This window comes from Artemia sp. Qi Xiang Cuo, chromosome 8 (genome assembly GCF_049724085.1).
Source record: "Artemia sp. Qi Xiang Cuo chromosome 8, ASM4972408v1, whole genome shotgun sequence".
In the NCBI taxonomy this organism is placed as follows: Eukaryota; Metazoa; Arthropoda; class Branchiopoda; order Anostraca; family Artemiidae; genus Artemia; species Artemia sp. Qi Xiang Cuo.
This window is the reverse complement of record NC_142801.1, coordinates 67731672-67753524: the sequence shown is the minus strand read 5'-3', so window position 1 is coordinate 67753524 and position 21853 is coordinate 67731672. Positions and strand designations below refer to the sequence as shown.

At 36.7% G+C, this 21853-nt stretch overlaps 1 protein-coding gene across 1 annotated transcript in view; it reads left to right on the top strand.

Moving 5' to 3' along the window:
- Positions 1-14438, top strand: part of LOC148949735 (uncharacterized) — a 100638-nt gene extending 86200 nt beyond the window's left edge. The window contains exons 9-11 of the mRNA XM_089093081.1: positions 10895-10993; positions 12342-12499; positions 14084-14438. Coding sequence (XP_088949207.1) covers positions 10895-10993; positions 12342-12499; positions 14084-14209 — 383 coding nt within the window. The 3' untranslated portion in view covers positions 14210-14438. The remainder of the gene's footprint in view (positions 1-10894; positions 10994-12341; positions 12500-14083) is intronic.
- Positions 14439-21853: the final 7415 nt, after the last annotated feature.

The window sequence follows — 21853 nt, the reverse complement described above, 5'->3', positions numbered from 1 at the left end:
ATAAAATAAATATAGATAGAAAAACGGCTGGACGGACGTAGGTATTTCAAGCTGAAAATAGCTGTATTTCCTCAATATGCGTGTTTTGAGATGAGATTCCTTTATTGATTAATCATAGGCAGCTCAATCGCGCTGCCTAAGTAAATAACGATGTTGGCACAATGTATTATTTATATATTTTTTCTTTAGACCAGGGCACTTAGTATCGAAGGAGTTGTCGTAGAAACTTCGAAAAGGTTCATTCGATTGGAAATTGGAGTGACATGTGCTCTTTTTAATAGTCGAAAGCGATTGGAAGGCAACTAAAACCCCTTCCACGCCCACCATTTCCCCAAACACAAATCCTATCCAAATTTTGAGATAGCCATTTTGTTCAGCGTAGTTGATTTCCAGATAGAAATTATATTTTTAAGGAGGACACTCCCCGACAGCCTTCAGAGCAAGGGTTGTAAGTTATGCCCCGGGGGCATATAAGGTTTTTTATAGAAAGTGTTGTCGTAGAAACTTCAAAAAAGGCTCGTTCGATTGGAATTTCAAAGGGCTAGTGCCCTTTATCATAATCGAAAGTGATTGAAGGGTAAGTAACCCCCCTTTCATGCCCACCTCAAACACATTCAATAAAAATTTTGAGACAGCCATTTTGTTCAACGTAGGTGAAAGGTTTGGAAATTAGGTCTTTGAGAATGACAACCCTCATTATTTTGAGGATGACAACTTTCGACTATTAAAAGGGCTAGTGCCCTGTTTAATAGTCGAAAGTGATTTGAGGGCAACTAACCCCCCTCTCACGCGCACTTTTTCCCCAGACACTTCCCCAAACACCCCTCAGTGCCCTCGCGGCAAGGGTTGTAAGATATGCCCTGGGGGCATATAAGGTTTTTATAGATAGTGATGTTGTAGAAACTTCAAAAAGACCTCATTCGAATGGAAATTAGAAGGGCTTGTGCCCTTTTTCATAGTTGAAAGTGATTGGAGGATAACTAACACCCCTCTCACACCCACCATTTCCCCAAACACATCCAATCAAAGTTTTGAGATAGCCATTTTGTTCGACGTAGTTAAAAAGTCCAGAAATTATATTTTTGACGATGACACTCCCCCCACAGCCCTCAGGGCAAGAGCTGTAAGTTATGCCGTGGGGGCATATAAGGTTTTTCTTATAGAAAGCGTTGTCGTAGTTCAAAACGGAATCATTCGATTAGAAATTGAAACGGCTAGCGCCATTTTTAATAGTATAAAGTGATTGGAGGGCAACTAATTTTGGGATAGCCATTTTGTTCAACGTAGTTGAAAGTTTTGGATATTATTTTTTTGAGGATGACACCCCCCCCATAGCCCTCAGGGCAAGGGTTGTAAGTTATGTAAGATTTTTATAGAAAGCGTTGTCGTGGAAACTTCAAAAAAGGCTGATTTGATTAGAAATTGAAATGGCTAGTGCCCTTTTTAATTGTCGAAAGTGGTTGGAAGGCAACTAACACCCCTTCCACGCCCACCATTTATCCAAATAAATCCAATCAAGATTTTGAGATAGCCATTTTGTTCAAAGTAGTTGAAAGGTCCGGAAATAATATCTTTGAGGATGGCACTTCCCCCACACCCCTCAGGGTAAGGGTCGTAAGTTGTGCCCTGGAGGTATATAAGGTTTTTATATAAAGCTTTGTAATAGAATCGTAGAAACTTGATAAACGGCTCATTCGATTGGAAATTCAAAGGGCTAGTGCCCTTTTTAATAGTCGAAAGTGATTTGAGGGCAAATAACTCCCCTGTCACGCCCACCTTTTCCCCAAACGCATCCAGTCAAAATTTTTAGATAGCCATTTTGTTCAACGTAGTTAAAATTTTTAGAAATTAGGTCTTTGAGGATGATAACCCCCTCAGAGTCCTCGGGCAAGGATTGTCAGTTCTGCCCTGGGGGCATATAAGGTTTTTTTAGATTGTGATGTTGTAGAAACTTCAAAAGGACTCATTCGATTGGAAATTAGAAGGGCTTGTGCCCTTTTAATAGTCGAAAGTGATTGGAGGATAACTAACACCGCTCTCACACCCACCATTTCCCCAAACACATCCAATCACAATTTTGAGATAGCCATTTTTTCGACATAGTTAAAAAGTCCGGAAATTATGTTTTTGAGGGGGGACGCTCCCCCCACAGCCCTCAGGGCAAGGGTTGTGTTATGACCTGGGGGCATATACGTTTTTTTTTATAGAAGGCGTTGTCGTAGAAAATTCAAAAAGGAATCATTCGATCTGAAATTGACAGAGCTGGCGTCGTTTCTATTAATCGGAAATGATTAAATGTTAAATAATCCACCTCTCAGGTACACCATTTCGCCAAACACATCCCAACAAAATTTTGACATAGCCATTTTGTTCAACGTAGTTGAAAGGTCTGGAAATTATGTCTTGAAAAAATATAAATGTTTTTACTTTTATATCTTTAATAAATCAAATAATATTAACATTTTGATTGCTAAATATCAATATATGTATACTAAACTGACAGTGCACATTTATTTGTATTTTTTTTTAGTAAAGTGTAAATTATGTTATGGCCCTACTCATGTTAATTTCTGCTCGTTTTGAGTTTACTCGGTTATTTATTGTAATTTCTGTTCGTTTTGGGTTTCATTTATTTATCGATGCTGATTTGTGGTAGTTTCACGCTAGATTATTTGATTTTATTTTTGCTCATTTTTGGTCTAATGGAGTTTTCTACTTTTCTTTGAAAAACTTAATTTGTGGAAAAAGGTTTTTAAATTAATTTCTGTTTGTTTTATATTGACATAGTCTTTTCAGGGAAAAAGAAAATAATACTTTAAATCTTTTCTTGTTTTTAAGAGTTTATAGTCTGACCTCTATTTGCATGCTGGAGAAAAATTCTCAGCAATTTTTAACAACATACACCCTTTTAAAAATCTGGACACAAATGGTGGTGTGTAATTTAGTTTCATACCTCCCTCTAGTTGACCTTAAATAGAAAACTTGATACCATTCGCAAAAAAATCTGTACCTTCTTTGATAGCTTGGATGCACTTACGCTATTTTGATTTGGTTAAATTTTAAGAGCAGAAGTAGCCCCGAAAGTTTGAACATAATACCCTCAGTCGTTCTTGGGATACTGCTGAGATGCCTTATTGGGAATTAGCATTAACACAGTGCATTTTGATTTAATCTTAAGACAACATTTAGTTTTTAAACATAATGGGCAAATGGGAGGGTGGCCGTGGGAGGATGATTAGTTGCCCCCAATCACTTTCGACTATTAAAAAAGGCATTATCCCTTTCTATTTTCAAATCGAGACTGCGGCCAGTGGAGAGAAAAGAAATGAAATGTAAAACAACGCGGATATTTCGCCTGTATCCAAACAAGGCGTCTTCAGCACGAGAGAAACACAAGAGGAACAAAAAAAAAAAAAAACTAAAACTAAACAACCAATAAAACCACCACCAAAAATATATATATATATATATATATATATATATATATATATATATATTTATATATATACAATTGGCCCAAACTGATCCACGTAGGGAAAATATGCTATTATATAGTTACCTCGGTGAGGGCACGAGAGTAACTGAGAAAAAAAAACAAACTGGAAATCATTTTAATTAATCTATTGTAAAATAATCCTTTTATTGACTATTATTGAAGCAAATCATTTTGGTCTAGCAGGTAAAATAGTCCCCTGGTGATTATTTAAAATCTTAACTCCCTTACTGACTGTTGATTCACTCTTTAGAAGATTATCCTAAATTGGGTCAATTTTTAACTACCTGTGTCTCTATTTATCGAAAGGTTAGCAAATATATGTTTTTTAATTTCTATGGCTTCTCTCGCCCATTGTGTGTAGCCTACCCCTTATCATTTGAAATGGCTAAGGCCTCATCAAATTTTACAAAGTGATATGGTTGAAACCAAATATGTTCTGCTAAGGCTGAAACAAAAGTTTCCGGAGGCTTGCGTAATTGTAGGGTTTTTGTCTATTGAATTTCGATGTTCTATAAATCTCTCAACAAACTGTTGGTGAGTCCTGCCAATATAGAGCTTCCCACAAGAACACAGAATTTTATACACCCCACTTACTAAATTTCCCCCGGGTTAAATCCTTACCAGGACTAAAGAAATTACCCATTGGCCTCAACGATTGGAAACATGTATCAAGGCCTAATTTACGCAAAATCCGTGAAAGTTTCTCACTCAAACAAGGTAGAAATGTCAATAAAATGGAGCTTTTTGATACTCTAAATTTAAAAACCTAAGAAGTTCTATTAGCCCCATTGTTACGGTTAGATATTTTATTTTCAATTATTTTGTCAATGAATTTAATTTGGTAATTGCTACAAAACAAAACATTCCTCAAGTATAACGATTCCGTATCCAGAAATTCCTGGGAACAAATTTCAAAGGCTCTATCCACTACTGAAATTACAACCCCCCGTTTCACCGACATAGGTTGGCAAGAATGAACATTCAAATACCTATCATTGTGCGTAGGTTTTCTATAAATCGAGAAAAGTAAATGGAGATTCCTTTTAATCAATAAAATATCCAGAAAAGATAATTTATTATTTTCCTCAAACTCAACTGTAAATCTAATGTGGTTATCAAAACTTAAATGCTTACAAAATAGGTCTAAGGAGTCCAATCCATGTTTCCAAACGCAAACCACATCATCCATGATCCTACCCCAGAAACAAGGGAAGATTCGAAAACTGTGTATAGCGGAAGTTTCAATAGAATCTATGAAAAGATTTGCTAATAAAGGAGATAGAGAAGCCCCCATAGGTAACCCAAAATTTTTCTATAAAACTCCTCTCTAAAACCAAAATAAAAAGAAAATTCATTTACTAGGATAATTAGTTTCATAATGACTTCAATATCCAAAGTGGCTAAAGTCACATCTTGTATTAAATCAAAGTGTTTTTCTAATTTAGTTGTTAAAATTTCTTTGTATCTTTTTACATCACAATTAGAGTGCGTGAGCACAAAATCTAGAGCATAGATGATTGAGCTTCCCTGCGACGTGACACTTTGCAATTTAATTGTCGGACCAGTCGAATTTTTCTAGTATGATTTTTGTGTTTCGGAAGGTGAATGTAATGCCAACCAGAGCCATTGTCCTCATTTCGAAACAGGTGACGGAAAAGTTGACACAATGGGTCGGAAGGGGACTCCAGTCTTTTGAATCTTAGGTAAACCATAGATCTGGGGTGCCAAACAACCCCTAGGATAATATTTGTTATAAATCTGTGGGGTAATGTGAAAATTGTTTTTCAATGACTCCAATTCCTTTCTTGTCGATTTTACATATTTATCTGTAGGATCAAAATCAAGTTTTTTGTATGTAACTGTGTCAGAAATAATGGGTTTTATTTGATTATTATAGTCATCAGTGTTCATAATTACAATCGTGTTTCCTTTATGGGATCCAGGGAAAGTAAGGAATTTATGCTTTTTCAAATCTGTACGTATTTTAATGTCATTTTTTTGTGAGATGTCTTTTTCAATTATGCTCATATTAAAGGTATGTAGTCTCCTTACGATCTCAACTCTAAGTTCTTGAGGAGTTTCAGCTTTATCTATAGAAGCCATAATTCCTGACTCCACCTTTGAAATTATTTTTGAATAGAAGATTAGTGCTGGAAAACAGAACTTAGAACCCTTCGACAAAACTGTCTCCTGTTGAATATTAAGAGGCTTAGAAGACAAACTCTTAACTGCTGGACCCAGAAAAAACGAGGATAAAAAACATCTGAATCTTGGAACTTCTGAAACAAAAGTTTATTAAACTTGTCAACCAGACGAACCTTACACAAAAGAAAATCATGGCGAAAAGATCTAAATGGCCATTTCCTTAATTCGCATAAAAATGTCAGATGGAAGGTTATTCCTTAAAAGGGTTTCAACAGAATTTAAGTCCTTAGACAGTTGAAAACGTCTCTGTTTTGTTCAGAAATAACGTGATTTAAAGACATTAGGCTTAATTTTTTTTAATTTTGATTCATTTTCAATTCCGAAATGGGTACATATTTTAAAAGATTTCCGAATCACTGATTCCTTCTTGTAATTTTTTAAGAAAGTTTGTTGATTTAACAAATTTGTATGTTTTTTAACCAAAGACAAATAATAATTGACAGAAGCGGCTAATTGTTACCCGTACAATTGACGAATAAAAAAAAGGAAAAAAATGACGAATGAAAATTTTTCATTCGTTAATTGAGAGGGCTGTTAGTTGCTCTCCAATCACTTTTAACTTAAAAAAGGCACTAGCCCTTGCGATTTCCAATCGAATGAGGCCTTTTGACGTTTTTACGACAACGCTTTCAAAAAAAACCTTATTTGCCCCACGGGCATAACTTACAACCCTTGCCCTGGGGGCTGGGGGGGGGGTTCCCCCCCCCCCCCTCAAAGACCTAATTTCTAGAAATTTCAACTACGTTGAACCAAATAGCCTTCTCAAAATTTTGATTGGATGTGTTTGGGGAAATGGTGGACGTGAGAGGGGGATTTGTTGTCCTCCAATCACTTCCGACTATTAAAAAGGGCACTAGCCCTTTCAATTTCCAATCAAATGAGCCCTTTTTGAAGTTTTTACGACAACGCTTTCTAGAATAACTCCTTATATGCCCTAGGGCATAACTTACAACCGTTGTCCTGAGGGCTGTGAGGGGGTTGTCATCCTCAAAGACATAATTTTCAGACCATTTAATCACGTTGAACAAAATAGCTATCCCAAATTTTGACTGGATGTGTTTGGCGAAATGGTGAGTGTGAGAGGGGGTTATTTGCCCTCCAATCACTTTCTACTGTTAAAAAGGGCACTAGCCGTTTCAATTTCCAATCCAATGATTCCTTTTTGAAGTTTCTACGACAACGCTTTCTATAAAAAACCTTATATGCCCCTGGGGCATAACTTACAACCCTTGCCCTGAGGGCTGTCGGGGGAGTTTCATCCTCAAAAACATAATTTCCGGACTTTTTAACTATGTCGAACGAAATGGCTATCTCAAAATTTTGATTGGATGTGTTGGGGGAAATGGTGGGTGTGAGAGGGGTGTTAGTTACCCTCCAATCACTTTCGATTGTTAAAAAGAGCACAAGCTCTTCTAATTTCCAATCGAATTTCTGTGTAATTTTCTTCTAATTTATGTGGGGCAGTGTCCTCCTCATAAACATAATTTCTATCTGGAAATCAGCTACGCTGAACAAAATGGCTATCTCAAAATTTTGATTGGATGTGTTTGGAGAAATGGTGGGCGTGGAAGGGCTGTTAGTTGCCTTCCTTTCACTTTTGACTATTAAAAAGGGCACTAGCCACTCCAATTTCCAATTGAATGAGCCCTTTTCGAAGTTTCTACGACAACTCCTTCGATACGAAGTGCCCTGGTCTAGAACAAAAAAAAATAATAACAAATAATACATTTAGCAAACATCGTTCTTAACTTAGGCAGCGCGGTTGCACTGCCTATGATACGCCTCCGGAGAATAACTTAAAACACTTGCCCCAGGGCTGTGGGGGGTTGTGTTGACCCCGGAGTTTCCGTTATCCGGTCTTTTGAGTTAATCATAGGCAGCGCAATCGTTAAAAACGATCTAAGTAAAGAACGATGTTGGCACAATGTATTTTTTTTTTCTTTAGACCAGGGTACTTCGTATCGAAGGAGTTGTCGTAGAAACTTCGAAAAGGGCTCATTCGATTGGAAATTCAAAGGGCTAGTGCCCTTTTTAATAGTTGAAAGTGACTGGAGGGCAACTAACCCCCTCTCACACCCACCTTTTCCCCAAACACATCCAATCAAAATTTTGAGATAGCCATTTTGTTCAACTTAGTTAAAAGTTATAGAAATTAGATCTTTGAGGATGATAACCCCCTCAGAGCCCTTTAGACCAGGGCACTTTGTATCGAAGGAGTCGTCGTAAAAACTTCAAAAAGGGCTCATTCGATTGGAAATTAGAATGGCTTGTGCCCTTTTTAATAGTCGAAAGTGATTGGAGAATAACTAACACCCCTCTCACACCCACCATTTCCCCAAACACATCTAATCAAAGTTTTGAGATAGCCATTTTGTTCGACGTAGTTCAAAGGTCCAGAAATTATGTCTTTGAGGATGACACTCCCCCACAGCCCTCAGGGCAAGGGTTGTAAGTTATGCCCTGGGGGCATATAAAGTTTTTTTTTTTTTATAGAAAGCGTTGTCGCAGAAACTTCAAAAAGGAATTATTCGATTGGAAATTGAAACGGCTTCTGCCCTTTTTAATTGTCGAAAGCGATTCGAAGGCAATTAACCCCCTCTCACTTCCATCATTTTCCCAAACACATCCAATCAAAATTTTGAGATAATCATTTTGTTCAACGTAGTTGAAAGGTCCGGAAATTATGTCTTTGAGGATGACAACGCCCTCACAGCCCTTGTAATGTTGTAATTTATGCCCTGGGGCATATAAGGTTTTTATAGAAAGCGTTGTCGTAGAAACTCCTAAAAGGGCTCTTTCGATTGGAAATTGAAAGGGCTAGTGCCCTTTTTAATAGGCGGAAGGGATAGGAGGGCGACTAGCCCTCCTCGCACGCCCACCATTTCTCCAAACACACCCAATGAAAACCTTGAGATATCAATTTCCTTCAATGTAGTAGAAAGTTCTGGAAATTAGGTCTTTGAGGATGACAACCCCCCCCCCCCACCCTAGCCGTCAGGCAAAGGGTTTTAAGCTATGCCCTGGGAGCATATAAGGTTTTTATTGAAATCATTGTCGTAGAAACTTCAAAAGAATTCATTCGATTGGAAATTGAAAGGGCTAGTGCTTGTTTTAATAGTTGAAAGGGATTGGAGAGTAACTAACGCCCCTCTTGCGCCTACCATTTCCCAATCAAAATTTTTAGATAGCCATTTTGTTCAATATTGTTGAAAGTTCTTAAGATTAGGTCATTGAGAATGACAGCCCCCTCATTTCCCTCAGGGCAAGGGTTGTAATTTATGCCCTGGGGGGATATAAGGTGTTTATAGAAAACGTTGTCGTAGAAACTCAAAAAGGGCTCATTCGTTTCGAAGATCGATTGAAAATAGAAAGGGCTAATTCCCTTTTTAATAGTCGACAGTGATTGGATGGTAACAAGTCCCCCTCCCATGCCCACCTTCCCATTATATTTAAAAACTGAATGTTGCCTTAAGATTAAATCAAAATGTACTGTGTTAATGCTAATTCCCAATAAGGCATCTCAGCAGTATCCCAAGAACGACTGAGGGTATTATGTTCAAACTTCGGGGCTACCTCTGCTCTTAACATTTAAATATATAATAAAATAGCGTAAGTGTATCCAAGCTATCAAAGAAAGTGAATAGATTTTTTGCGAATGGTATCAAGTTTTCTATTTCAGGTCAACTAGAGGAGGTATGAAACTAAATTAAACACTCCTATTTGTGTCCAGATTTTTAAAAGGTTTTCCAGTTGTTAAATATCGCTTAAAATTTTTCTCCATTATATAAATAGCAGGCCAAACTATAAAGTCTTAAAAGAAACGAAAAGATTTAAAGTATAATTTCTTTTTCTCTGAAAAGACCATGTCAATATAAAACTTACAGAAATTAATTAAAATAACTTTTTCCACAAAATAAGTTTTTCAAAGAAAAGTAAAAACTCCATTAAACCAAAAATGAGCAAAAATAAAATCAAATAATATATCAAGCGTGAAAATACCACAAATCAGCATCGATAAATAAATGAAACCCAAAACGAACAAAAATTACAATAAATAACGGGCATTTCCTTATTTTAAATTAAAAATTTATAATTTTTGATGACACCATAATTATTTTTGCAGTCTACATAATAGCTTTTTAGCTTTATACACTATATACACAGGTATATCCAAAGTATATACACAATTTTGTGGAAAAATCAAATTGCTGAATATCTTGTCACAGTACGATGGATGATAGTGTACCTCTTGATCAGAAGTTAGCATGTTAATTCTCGCCTGTGGGAAGGCATGGTGCCTGCATTAGTCTTGTGTAATCATCATTTGTAACGATTGCAATTTTCTTCTTTTTTTTGGGGGGGGGGGGGAGGGATGTCTTCCTACAGGCATTATATAACTGGCTGCTTTGAAAACTGTAAGCGTACTGGGGTTTAATCTGTCGTATCTCTCTTTTCATGCTGTAATTGGATTTAACCTAATAGAAAAATAAAACTTTTTTTTTATTACGTGTTTATTTTGTTGTATATCTCTTTTTATGCTATAACTGGATTAAACATAATAGAAAATGAAACTTCTTTTAAAATTTTCAGGTACTTCTCTATTTTCAATTGAAAAAATGATAATTTTTAATGAGGCCCCATAAATATTTTTGCAGTTTACTTAATGGCTTTAGAGAGTCGGAACTGAAAACTGACATAAAGTAACATTTAAGATACTTTTAAGTTCAATTCAAAATTATGTTGACACGTGACGTCATTGCAATATTGATGTATATAAAAATGACATCATTGACATGAATATGTTTTTCCAAAATTAAGGCTCTTAACAACTTTTCTCAAGCTCCTGACCTATTTAGATTTTTTTTTTAGGCCAGAAAATCCCAGAATACAAGTTGTCCTGAAAAAATTAGGAGCTGTTTTCGAGAAAAAATAAATGAATAAATTATTATTCGTTTAAAGAGATAGTATATATATATAGTTTCAGCTTCGTCACTGACAGTAATTCATTTTTAAGCAAAAGAATTGTTTTTCTGCAGAGGAGGAATTTTTATATTAAAGAAATGAAGCTTTTTCAAAGGTATAATACATTTTATTTTTACTAATGTAATTTAACTTTCCAATTCAGTTTTTAAGCATTTAATTTCGAGCTTTGTGACTGATAATTCATTTTTTTTAAGAGTTATTTTTCCGCAGGGGAGGAAGCTACGTGCTCGGCAGGAATAAAGCCTTTGGCTGGCAAACCGTGGTACCAGCAAATTGGTCGGAAAGAAGCGGAAATTCTGTTGAGACAAGGTAGGCCAATATTGAAATACTTTATTTCACAGCATTTATTCTATTTATTTTGTTTCAATGGACTTATTATTTTAACCCAATTTAATTCGATTCTCCCTCTAAAATATGTAATAAAAAGATTGGGAGAACCTACTAGTTACCAGAAATAGATACCGGTTACCTGAATTTTTGTAAAAGATATCAATCAAACGTCCACTATACTTACACCAAGAACTATCAATTCAATTCTCTATTGTTCAGTGACTCTTCAATATACTGGATTAAATTTGCAATGAATTTTTTGCTTGTTCTGAATTCGGCAATAATAAATGTTGCCGAATCTTGGAGGGAAAATACTTATCAGATTATTTAATTTCTTGTTTTGGAATTCTGTAATTTCTCTATTAGTGGGAGGACAGTGTTCCTTCTCTTTCCTGATATATTCGGAATCTTTGGTTTTAGTAAACTTGTCTTTTAGCTTTTTTCCCCTTTTTTCGGTGTAAGTAAATAGCTTCAATGTTGACCTTTTTGTGTACTATGTTTAAGCAGAATATGTAAAAAGCGAGTGATTGCGTGTTTTAAAAGTTTATTTACTATGGATGTAATATGGTAGGTGTACAAGGTCCAAAGCGTAGAACTTGGTTGGGCACTATATTCAGGGGTTGTTTCTCTCTAATAGTATAGATATGACCAAGAAGGTTTTGTTAAGTAATTTATAAGGCCACACGAAAATTTAGACTTTTGTAATTTAGGTAATATTTCTAATAGCTTGTGCTATTACCTTGCTTGAAGAGAACTGTATCAGAAAGGTGGGACCGGTTGAATGTTGTCTAGCTCTCTTTGTTCATATATCTCTCACGGGCAGCGCCTTTTATATTTCAAGATATTCTGAAGTTTGATCTTTATAATCTCTGGAATTTTATTTGTTTTCTATTATGAAAATTAATGCTTCCTCTGGTAATTTTTCAGATAATTAGCGATTTTATTCCGGGTGCCATAAGGCGTGCCATAAGCGATTTTATTCCGGGTGCCATAAGCGATTTTATTCCGGGTGCCATAAGGCGTTCATCAAGACGACCCAAAATATGGTTAAATAGACCAGAATATTTTTGGTAATTTGAATGGCGCCTGACAATGTCTAATGAGATTTTGAGCCACCTAGGATTTTGTCCACCTATTCTGTTTTATTAGATTAATTTAAATTGGATATATATTAGTTTAATTAACTATATATTATAGATTGATTAATTAATTGATTGGATCAAGCACTATTACATTAATTTTAGCCGTTAGTGTGTATTTTTTTTTCAAATTGACATTATTGACCCTCTAGTATGTTTATTGCTGACTTTTTCTTTTGTTGCTACAGGGAGCAATGGCACTTTTCTTATTCGGGATTCGAAGCACGGTGGCCCATCTAACCCTTTTACGTTAAGTTTACTCTACGAGTCAAGGGTTTTTCACATCTTTGTGAGAAGAAGACAGGATCAGACTTTTGCCCTGGGTTCTGAAAAAGAACATGAAATGGTTAGTATTTCTGCTTTTATCTATTGTCAACTAAATGATAATTGTGAAGAATTTTCGTTTCTCCCTTATGCTCGTCATCCTTTTCTAACATTCGGTGCAATGATATAGGGGTTAATTTCGTATAAATGTTTTAAAAACAGAATACTTTTTGTAGCAATCAATGCATTAAAGTATGTTTTATAATGAAAATAGCTCAAATATAGATAAATTGTTTATATACCTTAGAGGTTACATCTTTTAAGATTAAAAGACACTTTTTTTCAATAAGGCAACAATAGGCTGTAAGTTAGATGTCATAGCTAGAAACGTGTAACTGTCTGTCTGACTCTGCACAAAGAGATTTCTCCCCCGTGGCCCATCTTACAACTCTTCTCTTATTACAACGTTAGTCGAACATTGGTAAAAGGTTACTTCGTCTGCGGTTGGGGTGGGAGGATGTCATAAAGAAAGACTTATGGGAAACGGGAACTTCCTGGGATGTGTAAAGAGGGAGGCTTTGAATAGACTAGGATGGAGGAGTGTGCGTAGCTATGTTTGCCTCAGGAGGCCTGGTGGTGCGGTGAGTAGTAGTAGTAGCAGTTTGAAGCTAGTCAATACGTTCAAACTATTTTAGAAAGTGCAGAATAGTAATTGAGTCTTTAAAGACTCAGGTATCAATGAGAAAAGTATTTGGTCTGTCCTTCCTCCTTTGATCCTGGAATGAACCTGGAATGTGGACCTGGAATGCCCACAAGTAATTTAATATAGTTAAGACATATAATATATGTGAAACCCCTGGCTTTCAGCTAAGGATTACCTGTAAGAAAATATTAGTTGATTCAACTGTTTATGCCTAACAAAATACAGGTTCCGGTGGTTGGGGCATGTTTTACGGTTGTACTTTTGTTATTCTAGCTAGAAACTTATAACTGTCTGTCTCGCTCAGCACTCTGTGCTGATTTTACAGATGACTGTGCTGACTGTGGGTTTGACAGATTTCCCCGCCATGGCCTGTTTTACGGCCCTTTCTCGTTAAAACGTTGGTTAAACATTGGTAAAATGCTTCTTTGTTTGAAGTTAGTCAAAATGTTTGAAATATTTTGGTGAACAGGGTCTAATAATGAACTTTTTGGAGATTCGGGTCTTACTAGGAAACAAACCCGAACATCCTTCTCCCTCCTATAACCTCGCTTATAATAACTAAACAGTTAAGAAAAATAATTGCTATAAAACTATTGGCTTTCATCCAGTAATTAGCTCTAGCAAAATATAGGTCAATTCTACTGCCTATGCATAGTGAAATAAGTGGTTGAGACTGTTGGAGCATGTTTTAAGGATAATATCTTATCAAAAATGTGATTTTTGGCTATCTAGCTGTGACGAAGCAAAAAACAGAACCTTCTCATGTGGTGTAAGTATTGATTATAAGGTAAGATTTTATAGAGGGTGAAGCACAAAATAGAACGGGGCGGAGAACGAGTGCGTGCAGTTGTGTTAGTTTCGGTCTGCAGTAAGCTGTTTTGTAGTAGTATCAATGGTTTTTGAGGTGAGTGGTAAGAAAAATTCTTCCTTCTGCCTTGTATAAGAATTTTTATTTCATTTTAGAAATTCCCAACAATTGATGGGCTGGTGCTATTTTATCAAAAAGAAGCTTTGCAGCTCTACTGTGAGGGGAAACCAGCTGGATCGACTCCGCTGACCACGTGGCCATCGAGTGTTGAACCTGTTTGAATGTGTTTAAAACATTGAGTAGTTTTAAATATTCCCGGTTGTAAGTTTGAATCTCTTGCCAAAGTTTGTTTTTAGTGATTAACTGTTGAATTTGTTGCGTTTTGATTGCTGATAATCATAGTCATATCTTGATGAAGTTGTCGGTGATGGCTTTTTTATCGGAGCTTTCTTTTGTTTTACATTTTTAACTTTTACTTTTTCTTACCTTCAATAAAGCTGTTATCCAAGCGCTTTGTTTTCATCAAAAACTGTAGGATTTTCCTCATTTGTAAAGCTTTAAATTCAGAACGGAATTCACTTTTGACGGGTCGCCATAGAAACAGAATATTCGACACTTTATTAAAATAAAATTGCACTCTTTTTTGAGGTTTCCCTCAAAAACAAAATTCTAAGCCTCTCCCTCCACAAAAGAAACTTTCCATGAAGGTTCCAACTTGATCCCCCAGTCGTGCGACGAAACAGCCGTGTGACAAAATAGTGCATATGTATAAAACTTTCGCGTAAAACTTGCTACCTTTCAACGAAACCTACTGACTGCAATCTCTTTAATAAGATATACTTGCTTGGCTTAGGTCGCCTGTTCGCCTGCGATTCCAGGCAATTTGTCGGTCATGTGTCAGTTCTAATCCTTGGTCGCCCGCCAGACACTCTAGGCGGGTGGGCCTATTATGCTTAGGTTGCTTTTTCACCTGCAAGTATAGGTGACTTGTTGGTCATGTGTCAATCCTAAAACCTGGTTGACTGCCTGTGATTCACACATCGACTTTCCAAGTAGGCAAAGCCACTACAATATGAAATATCAAGGTCACCCATTCGTCCTGCGACTTCAGGCGACGTGTTGGCCATAAGTTTTCCACCTAAAATGTATGTCATCAACTCATTCTGACTCCAGTGGGCTTTTCTAATAGGCAAAACTCAGAGTTTTTGATGAAATCTCAGTCGCCCGCTTGCCAACAAGTCCAGTGGGCATTGTCAGTCATGAGTCAACCTACGAATCTTGGTTTACAAAAAATTATTACGAAAATTATTTACGAATCTTGGTTCCCCACCTTGATTCTGCTGGACTTTCCCAATAGGAAAAACTCAAACTGTTGAAAATACCTCACTCCCCCGTTTCACATACAAGTCCATTGGACAATGTTCGTCATGGGTCAACCCAAAATTCTCGGTCGCCCCCATTGCAATTCCAGTGGGCTCTCCGAGCGGGCAAAGCTCATATAATATGAACAATCTCAGTCGCCCACTTGCTTACAAGTTCTTTGGACATGGTCCATCATAAATGTTCGAATCCTTTTTTAGTCTCAAATTGCCTTAAACGGGGTATAAGGAATGGTCTGTCTTGGCTTTACTCTAATTCGTCATGGCTCCCATGTCTTTCACCACTTCCACCAAGTTGATAAATCAGATATTAACGCCATAAAAATGAACTCAAAATTCAGGCATAAAAAGAGAAGAAAAACGTATAATCTCTTGTAAGCACCCGAAAACCAACTGGCTCTGCTTTTAAAAGTACCACGGAGAAATTTTTACCCGTTGAATGGCATCACGTAACTGTTTTCAGATTAGCGACTGGCTGGGTGTTGCGGACACTTACCAATTACATAAATTAAAATAACTGGTAATCTGAATTAGGGGAATTTTGATTGTATCTCAGATATTCCATTAATCCAATGGCGGAATCTAGAATGGGAAGTACTGAACCAGTATGGAATCTTTGTTCGGAAACTCCTCTGTATTGGAATTTGAAATAAGCTAAATCCATAATTCCAGTAGTTATAATTAAATTTAACTAAATGAATAGTAAACTTTAAATTTGGTAGTAAAATTTAAATTGATAGTTGATTTTAAATTTAGTTGTCAAACTTATATTGTTATAGTTAAAAAATAGTTAATGTTAACAGAGAAATACTAAAGTTAAACTAGTAGTTAACAGTTGTGTCAGTAGTCAAATTGTCATATTAAACTATTCAAGTGAATATTTAAATTTAAGCTAATAGTTAAATTTAATGATTAGCTGTTTAAATTACGGGGATTCAAATTCCAACTGTTACTCCAAATTTAAATTTCAACAGTTTTCGAGTGGGAAAATAGCCCGTTCAGTTAAAATTACCTTACACCCACGAAATTTCTCATATAAGGTAAACTTAAATGACAAAGACGGTTCTTCTTTTTTTTCGAATGATATTTGGTTATTCTACATCTTCTTGCAGTTCCCAAGAAACAGCATTGTCAGGTATTGAATGACGCTTTTCATCACAGTGACAAATTTTTGTGTTAATTGTGTAGCATACATGGATATACGTTTGTACTTGCCCAACTTTTGTACATAGCCAGGGTAGAAATCACAACAAAATAAATGAACTATAACGAATCATGGAAAAAGATTATCAATGAAAAAGTCATTATTTAATTGTTTTTTCTTCATCTTTTTCTTAGGAAATGCTTTTAGACGTCGTAAAAGTCTGTTTACTTATTATACTGACCTGATCATGACCTGATTCATTTATTCGACACTTAATTTTTACGAGATTGCGCTAATTCCAGATCCTGTGTAGTGAGTTTTATTTCATTCAGTTTCGTATATCCAGTTCAATATCTTGTAAAATAAATGTTCTAAATTTTCTCACTTCTAGAAACCATAATAATCAATAGTAATCAAATATTGCATAAATAATAACCGTTGTTATATATGATGCCCACACACACACAAAAGGTAAACTATAAAGAAAATATACAATATTAGCCAATGAGCTTGTCGGAAGACAAGAATAAAGAAGAAAACAATAACCATTTGTTTTGTGACAGCTCGATAAAAACAGTTTGCCCGTTCATCCAAGATTCCAGGCCCCCTTACTCCCTCTCCCTTGAAAAAAGGAAATTTTCCAAGGGATTTTCAACTCGACCCCTAAGACGTGAGACAAAGCAGGGTATACGTAGCAAGTTACATATGAAGTTTGTCATCCATTTATGAAACCTATTGACTATGCAATCTCTATAAGAGGCCACGCTATAGCGTTGCCTATAGTAAAGGCCATACGGCTCCAATGTTTTATGATTTATTTACGTATTTATTATTATTTTTTCCAGAGGCACTTCATATGGAAGGGGTCGTCGCATAAACTTCGGAGGGGACTCATTCGATTGAAAATCGAGAGTTCTAGTGCCCTTTTTAAATGTCAAAAGTGATCTGAGGGCAACTCGCCCCTCCCCCCCTCAAAGCTTTTTTTTTCAAATAGCCTACAATCGATAAAAATTTTGAGATAGCCATTTGATTCAAAATAGTTCAAAGATCATATAACAAAAACTCCGGTGTCAACGCAACCCCCTCGGGACTGCTGGCTGGCGTTGTAAGTTATACCCTGGGGGCATATTTGGTTCCTATGGAAGGAATGCTCGTATAAACTTCAGAGAGAGCTAATCTGATTGGCAATTGAAAGTTCTAGTTCACTTTGTAAGAGTCAAAAGAGACCGGACGGTATCCACCCCCCCCACCTACCTACGCCTTTTTTCTCCAAATGCATCCGATAAAAATTTTGTGATAGCCATTTTTTTTTAAATAGTTCAAAGATCATATAACAAAAACTCCAGTGCTGACAAAACCCCCAAGGCCCGGGGGGGAAGGCGTTGTAAGTTATGCCTTGGAAACATATGGTTCTTATGGAAGGGATGCTCGTATAAAATTCAAATAGGGCTCATTTGATTGGAAATTCAAAGTTCTAGTTCATTTTTTAAGAGTCAAAAGTGATCGGAGAGCAGCTAGCCCCCCTCGCCCCTTTACGGCCTTTTTTCATCAAACCCATCCGATAAAACTTTGAGATAACCATTTAAAAAAACATAGTTCTAAGTTTATATAACGAAAACTCCAGGGTCAACACAACCCCCCAGGGCCTGGGGGCAAGTGTTGTAAGTTTTACCCTGGGGTCATATATGGCTCTTACGAAAGAGATGCTTGCATAAACTTCAGAGAGGGCTTATTTGATTGGAAACTAAAAGTTTGAGCTCACTTTTTAAGAGTCAAAAGAGATCTGAGGGCAAGTAGCCCCCCCCCCCAGGTCCCTTTTTCCTCAAGTGCATCCGATGAAAATTTTGAGATAGCCATTTTGTTAAAATACTTCAAAGGTCAGATAAGAGAAACTCCGGTGTTGATACAAACTCCCAGGGCCCGGGAGCAGGTGTTATAAAGAATTCCCTGGGGGCACATGTGGTTCTTATGAAAGGGATGCTCGTATAAACCGCATAGAAGGCTCATTTGAATGGAAATTGAAAGTGTTAGTTCACTTTTTAAGAGGCAAGAGATCTGAGGGCAACTAGCCCCCCTTCCCCAACGCCCTTTCCCCCTAAGCCCATCTGTACAAATTTTGAGATGCCATTTTTGAAGATAGATAAAAAATTAGACTACAAAAATTCCATTGTCGACACAACCCCCCTGGGCCCGGGGGTAGACGTTGTAAGTGTTATCCTAGGGGCGTGTATGGTTCTTATGAAAGGGATGCTCCTAGAAACTTTAGAGAGCGCTCATTTGATTGGAAATTGAAGGTTTTAGTTCACTTTTTAAGAGACAAAAGAGATCCGAAGGCACCTAGCCCCCCCCTCTCACACACACACCCTTTTTTCTTCAAACCCATGTGATAAAAATTTTGATATAGCCATTTTGTTAAAAATAGTTCAAAGGTCAGATAAGAAAAAATCCTGTGTCGAATTAGCCGAGTGGGTTGGTGTGCTGGATTTAGGTTCCTTTGTCCGAGAGGGAGAGGGTTCGAATCCTAGTATACCCAATTATTTGGTTTGGGACAACGGTCAGTGGCGTGATTCTGTAAGCTCAGCCAGAGTCGACCCAGCTCTAAATGGGTACCTGGAGAAATCTGGGGAAGGTAAACAGGAACGTTGTTCGAAAGCACAGGATGTTTGGCCCCTAACTCCCCATTGCACTTCCTGGCTGATGGGCCAAGAAACGGAGATTTCTCTCATTTTTTTCTCATTCAGAGCTTAAAAATCTCTACTTTTCTCGCGGCTTCTTCTTGATACTCGCTTTGAAAGGCAAACTCTTTAAAATCAGGACTGGTATGCCGGCTTAATTTGTTTTCAGAAAATTTTCACAGACTCTCATAAAAGCTGCTACGTTTGTTAGTTAGTGTTGTCCCTTTTTAAAGACGCTATCGGAAACGTACTTTTTCCATACTTGCCCAAGTTCTTTCTGACTCTCTGCAGCTTGCCCTATTCAAGTGCTGGAGCAGAGAGAGTTCTCGTTTTTGTCGGTCATCAAAACTAAAAACCAGAAAAAGCTAAATGTCTCGAGTGTTTCGTCCCTGATGAAAACGAAACAACTTGTTCTAAGGTCGTCAAGTGGAGTACATGACTGGGTGATCCCCAGCAATTTGACTCGGGCTATCAAGATATGGAAACAAGTAGATCCCTTCAGTCAGAATTTGACACTAGTGGATACTTTCAATTCGGATGAGGCCGAGGACGATTAAAGCCTTTTAAGTGCAACTTTTTTTTATTGTGACTGCATATTTTTATTTTTACTTGTCAATTTGAATGATTTGCCTGACCTGAAGACTATTGACACAATGTTTTTTTTTTAAACTAATTATTGTATTTTATATAAGTTTTGTTTTTCTTGGCAGCCCTAGTCCAATTTGAGGTGAACTTTTTAATTTACATATTTTTATAACTAAATCGGTAGCTGAATATGTCATTTCCGTTTTGAAGTGACATAAATTGTATTGGTTTTTGATTCCCTTGAATACGAACGAGAGAAAATCCAGAAAAAATCAGTTAAAAAAAATCCTAAATTAATTGCTTTAAAATTTTCCAGAAGTCTTTGTAAGCAGTTTATCCCTTATTTAATAACCAGCCTAATTAGTGTTTTAAAAGTCGCAAATTTCCTCTTAAAAATGCAAAATTGAAGGGTTTAGATTTCAAACCTAAAAACGGAAACGTGGGCGAAAAATTTCAAACGCCGTCACTTTCAAACACACCTCAGATTCTAAGCACTCCATCGCCTGAATTGCTTTGTGAATATGAGGTGTAGCTGTTTTTCTTAGTTGATTGTTTTTCAATTTTCAATATATATGAACTTTATGATCTGAAGACCATTGATAAACTTAAAGCCGGGCTTCACCAGCAGGATTTCCAGAATCTAAGATTCCAGACTATTATTTGACGTCTTGGATACAGCGCATCTGGAATATGAAGCCTATCTAGTAATACATCCAAATAATAATAAAAAAGGATTTTTGAACTTATAGGTTTCCGGAATTTTCAAACATACCATGAAAACGAAAGAAAAGAGGAAAAGAGAATAAAAAGAAGAAAAAAACAAAAAAGATTGTGGAAATCCTATTGATTATCCGTCAAGCATCGATGCTTGACAGTGCGCGTGCGGCGGTAGCCACACGCGCAATTTTTTTTTTCAGCATTTAGTAAAAACAGATGCGATTTAGTAAATTTTTTCTCACATATTTTGCAAATTCTTCCAGGCCAGGGTGGCAGCCCTGGATACGAGTCTGTACCTCCTAGAGCTGCTGAGAAAGGAGACATGAGGATTGGGATGGCAATCTAGCAATCCTATATAAAGGGCTAGGTATAATGCGGTGTAAAGGGGTAGTTAAAGGAGTGCGTTTTCCTTTAACCTCAGCAATGTGACGAAACGCATGTCCTATGGGAAACGATTCAATGGGTTTGATTCCAATGCTAGTTTTTCAGAATACTGCAAATATAGGGTTATATAATGAATTAGCTTATTTGAGCTAGATTTGCAGATATATGTTGCAGAAACTACGAGAATTTTGTTCGTTTTAAGTTTCTACTTCGATCTTTACTTCGATCAGAAAAATTGGTTGTTTCAAATTAGTATCAAACAGTTCGTGGTAACGAACTGTAAGTAAGGAGCGACCCGGCTCAATGTTAACAGAAACTCTAAAAAACGGGATTTTGATACCAATAGATACATAAAAAGAATCAGATTTTAATTCTGATTTCAAATATATAAGTTTCATCAAGTTTAGTCCTACCCATCAAAAATTACGTGCCTGAGAAAATTTGGCTGATTTTCGAAAAAAGGCGGAAAGACCCCCTAAAAACTATACAACCTCAATAAAAATCACACCATCAGATTCAGCGTATCAGAGAACCCTACTGTAGGGGTTTCAAGCTCTTATCTACAAAAATGTGGAACTTTATATTTTTTGTCGGAAGAAAGATCACGGATGCGTGTTTATTTGTTTGTTTGGTTTTTTTTTTTTTTTACCATGGGTGATCTTATTGACCCAGTGGTCCTAGAATATCGTGGGATGGCTCATTGGAACGGAAATTAATAGTTATAGTTCCCTTTTCAATTGACCAAAAAAAATGGAGGGCAACTAGGCCCCCTCCCACGCTCATTTTTTTCCCAAAGTCACCCGATCAAAATTTTGAGATAGACATTTTGTTCAGCATGGTCTAAAATATGATAAAAATGTCCTTTAGGATGACTTGATCCCCCAAAGTCCCCAGAGGGAGGGCTGAAAGTTATGAACTTTACTCAATGTTAACATATAGTATTGGTTATTGGGACGTATACAAACTTTTTCAGCGGAGATATTGTCGGGGCGGTGGGGGCAGGAGCGGGGCGGGGGCTATAGGGAAGTATCTTTCCATGCA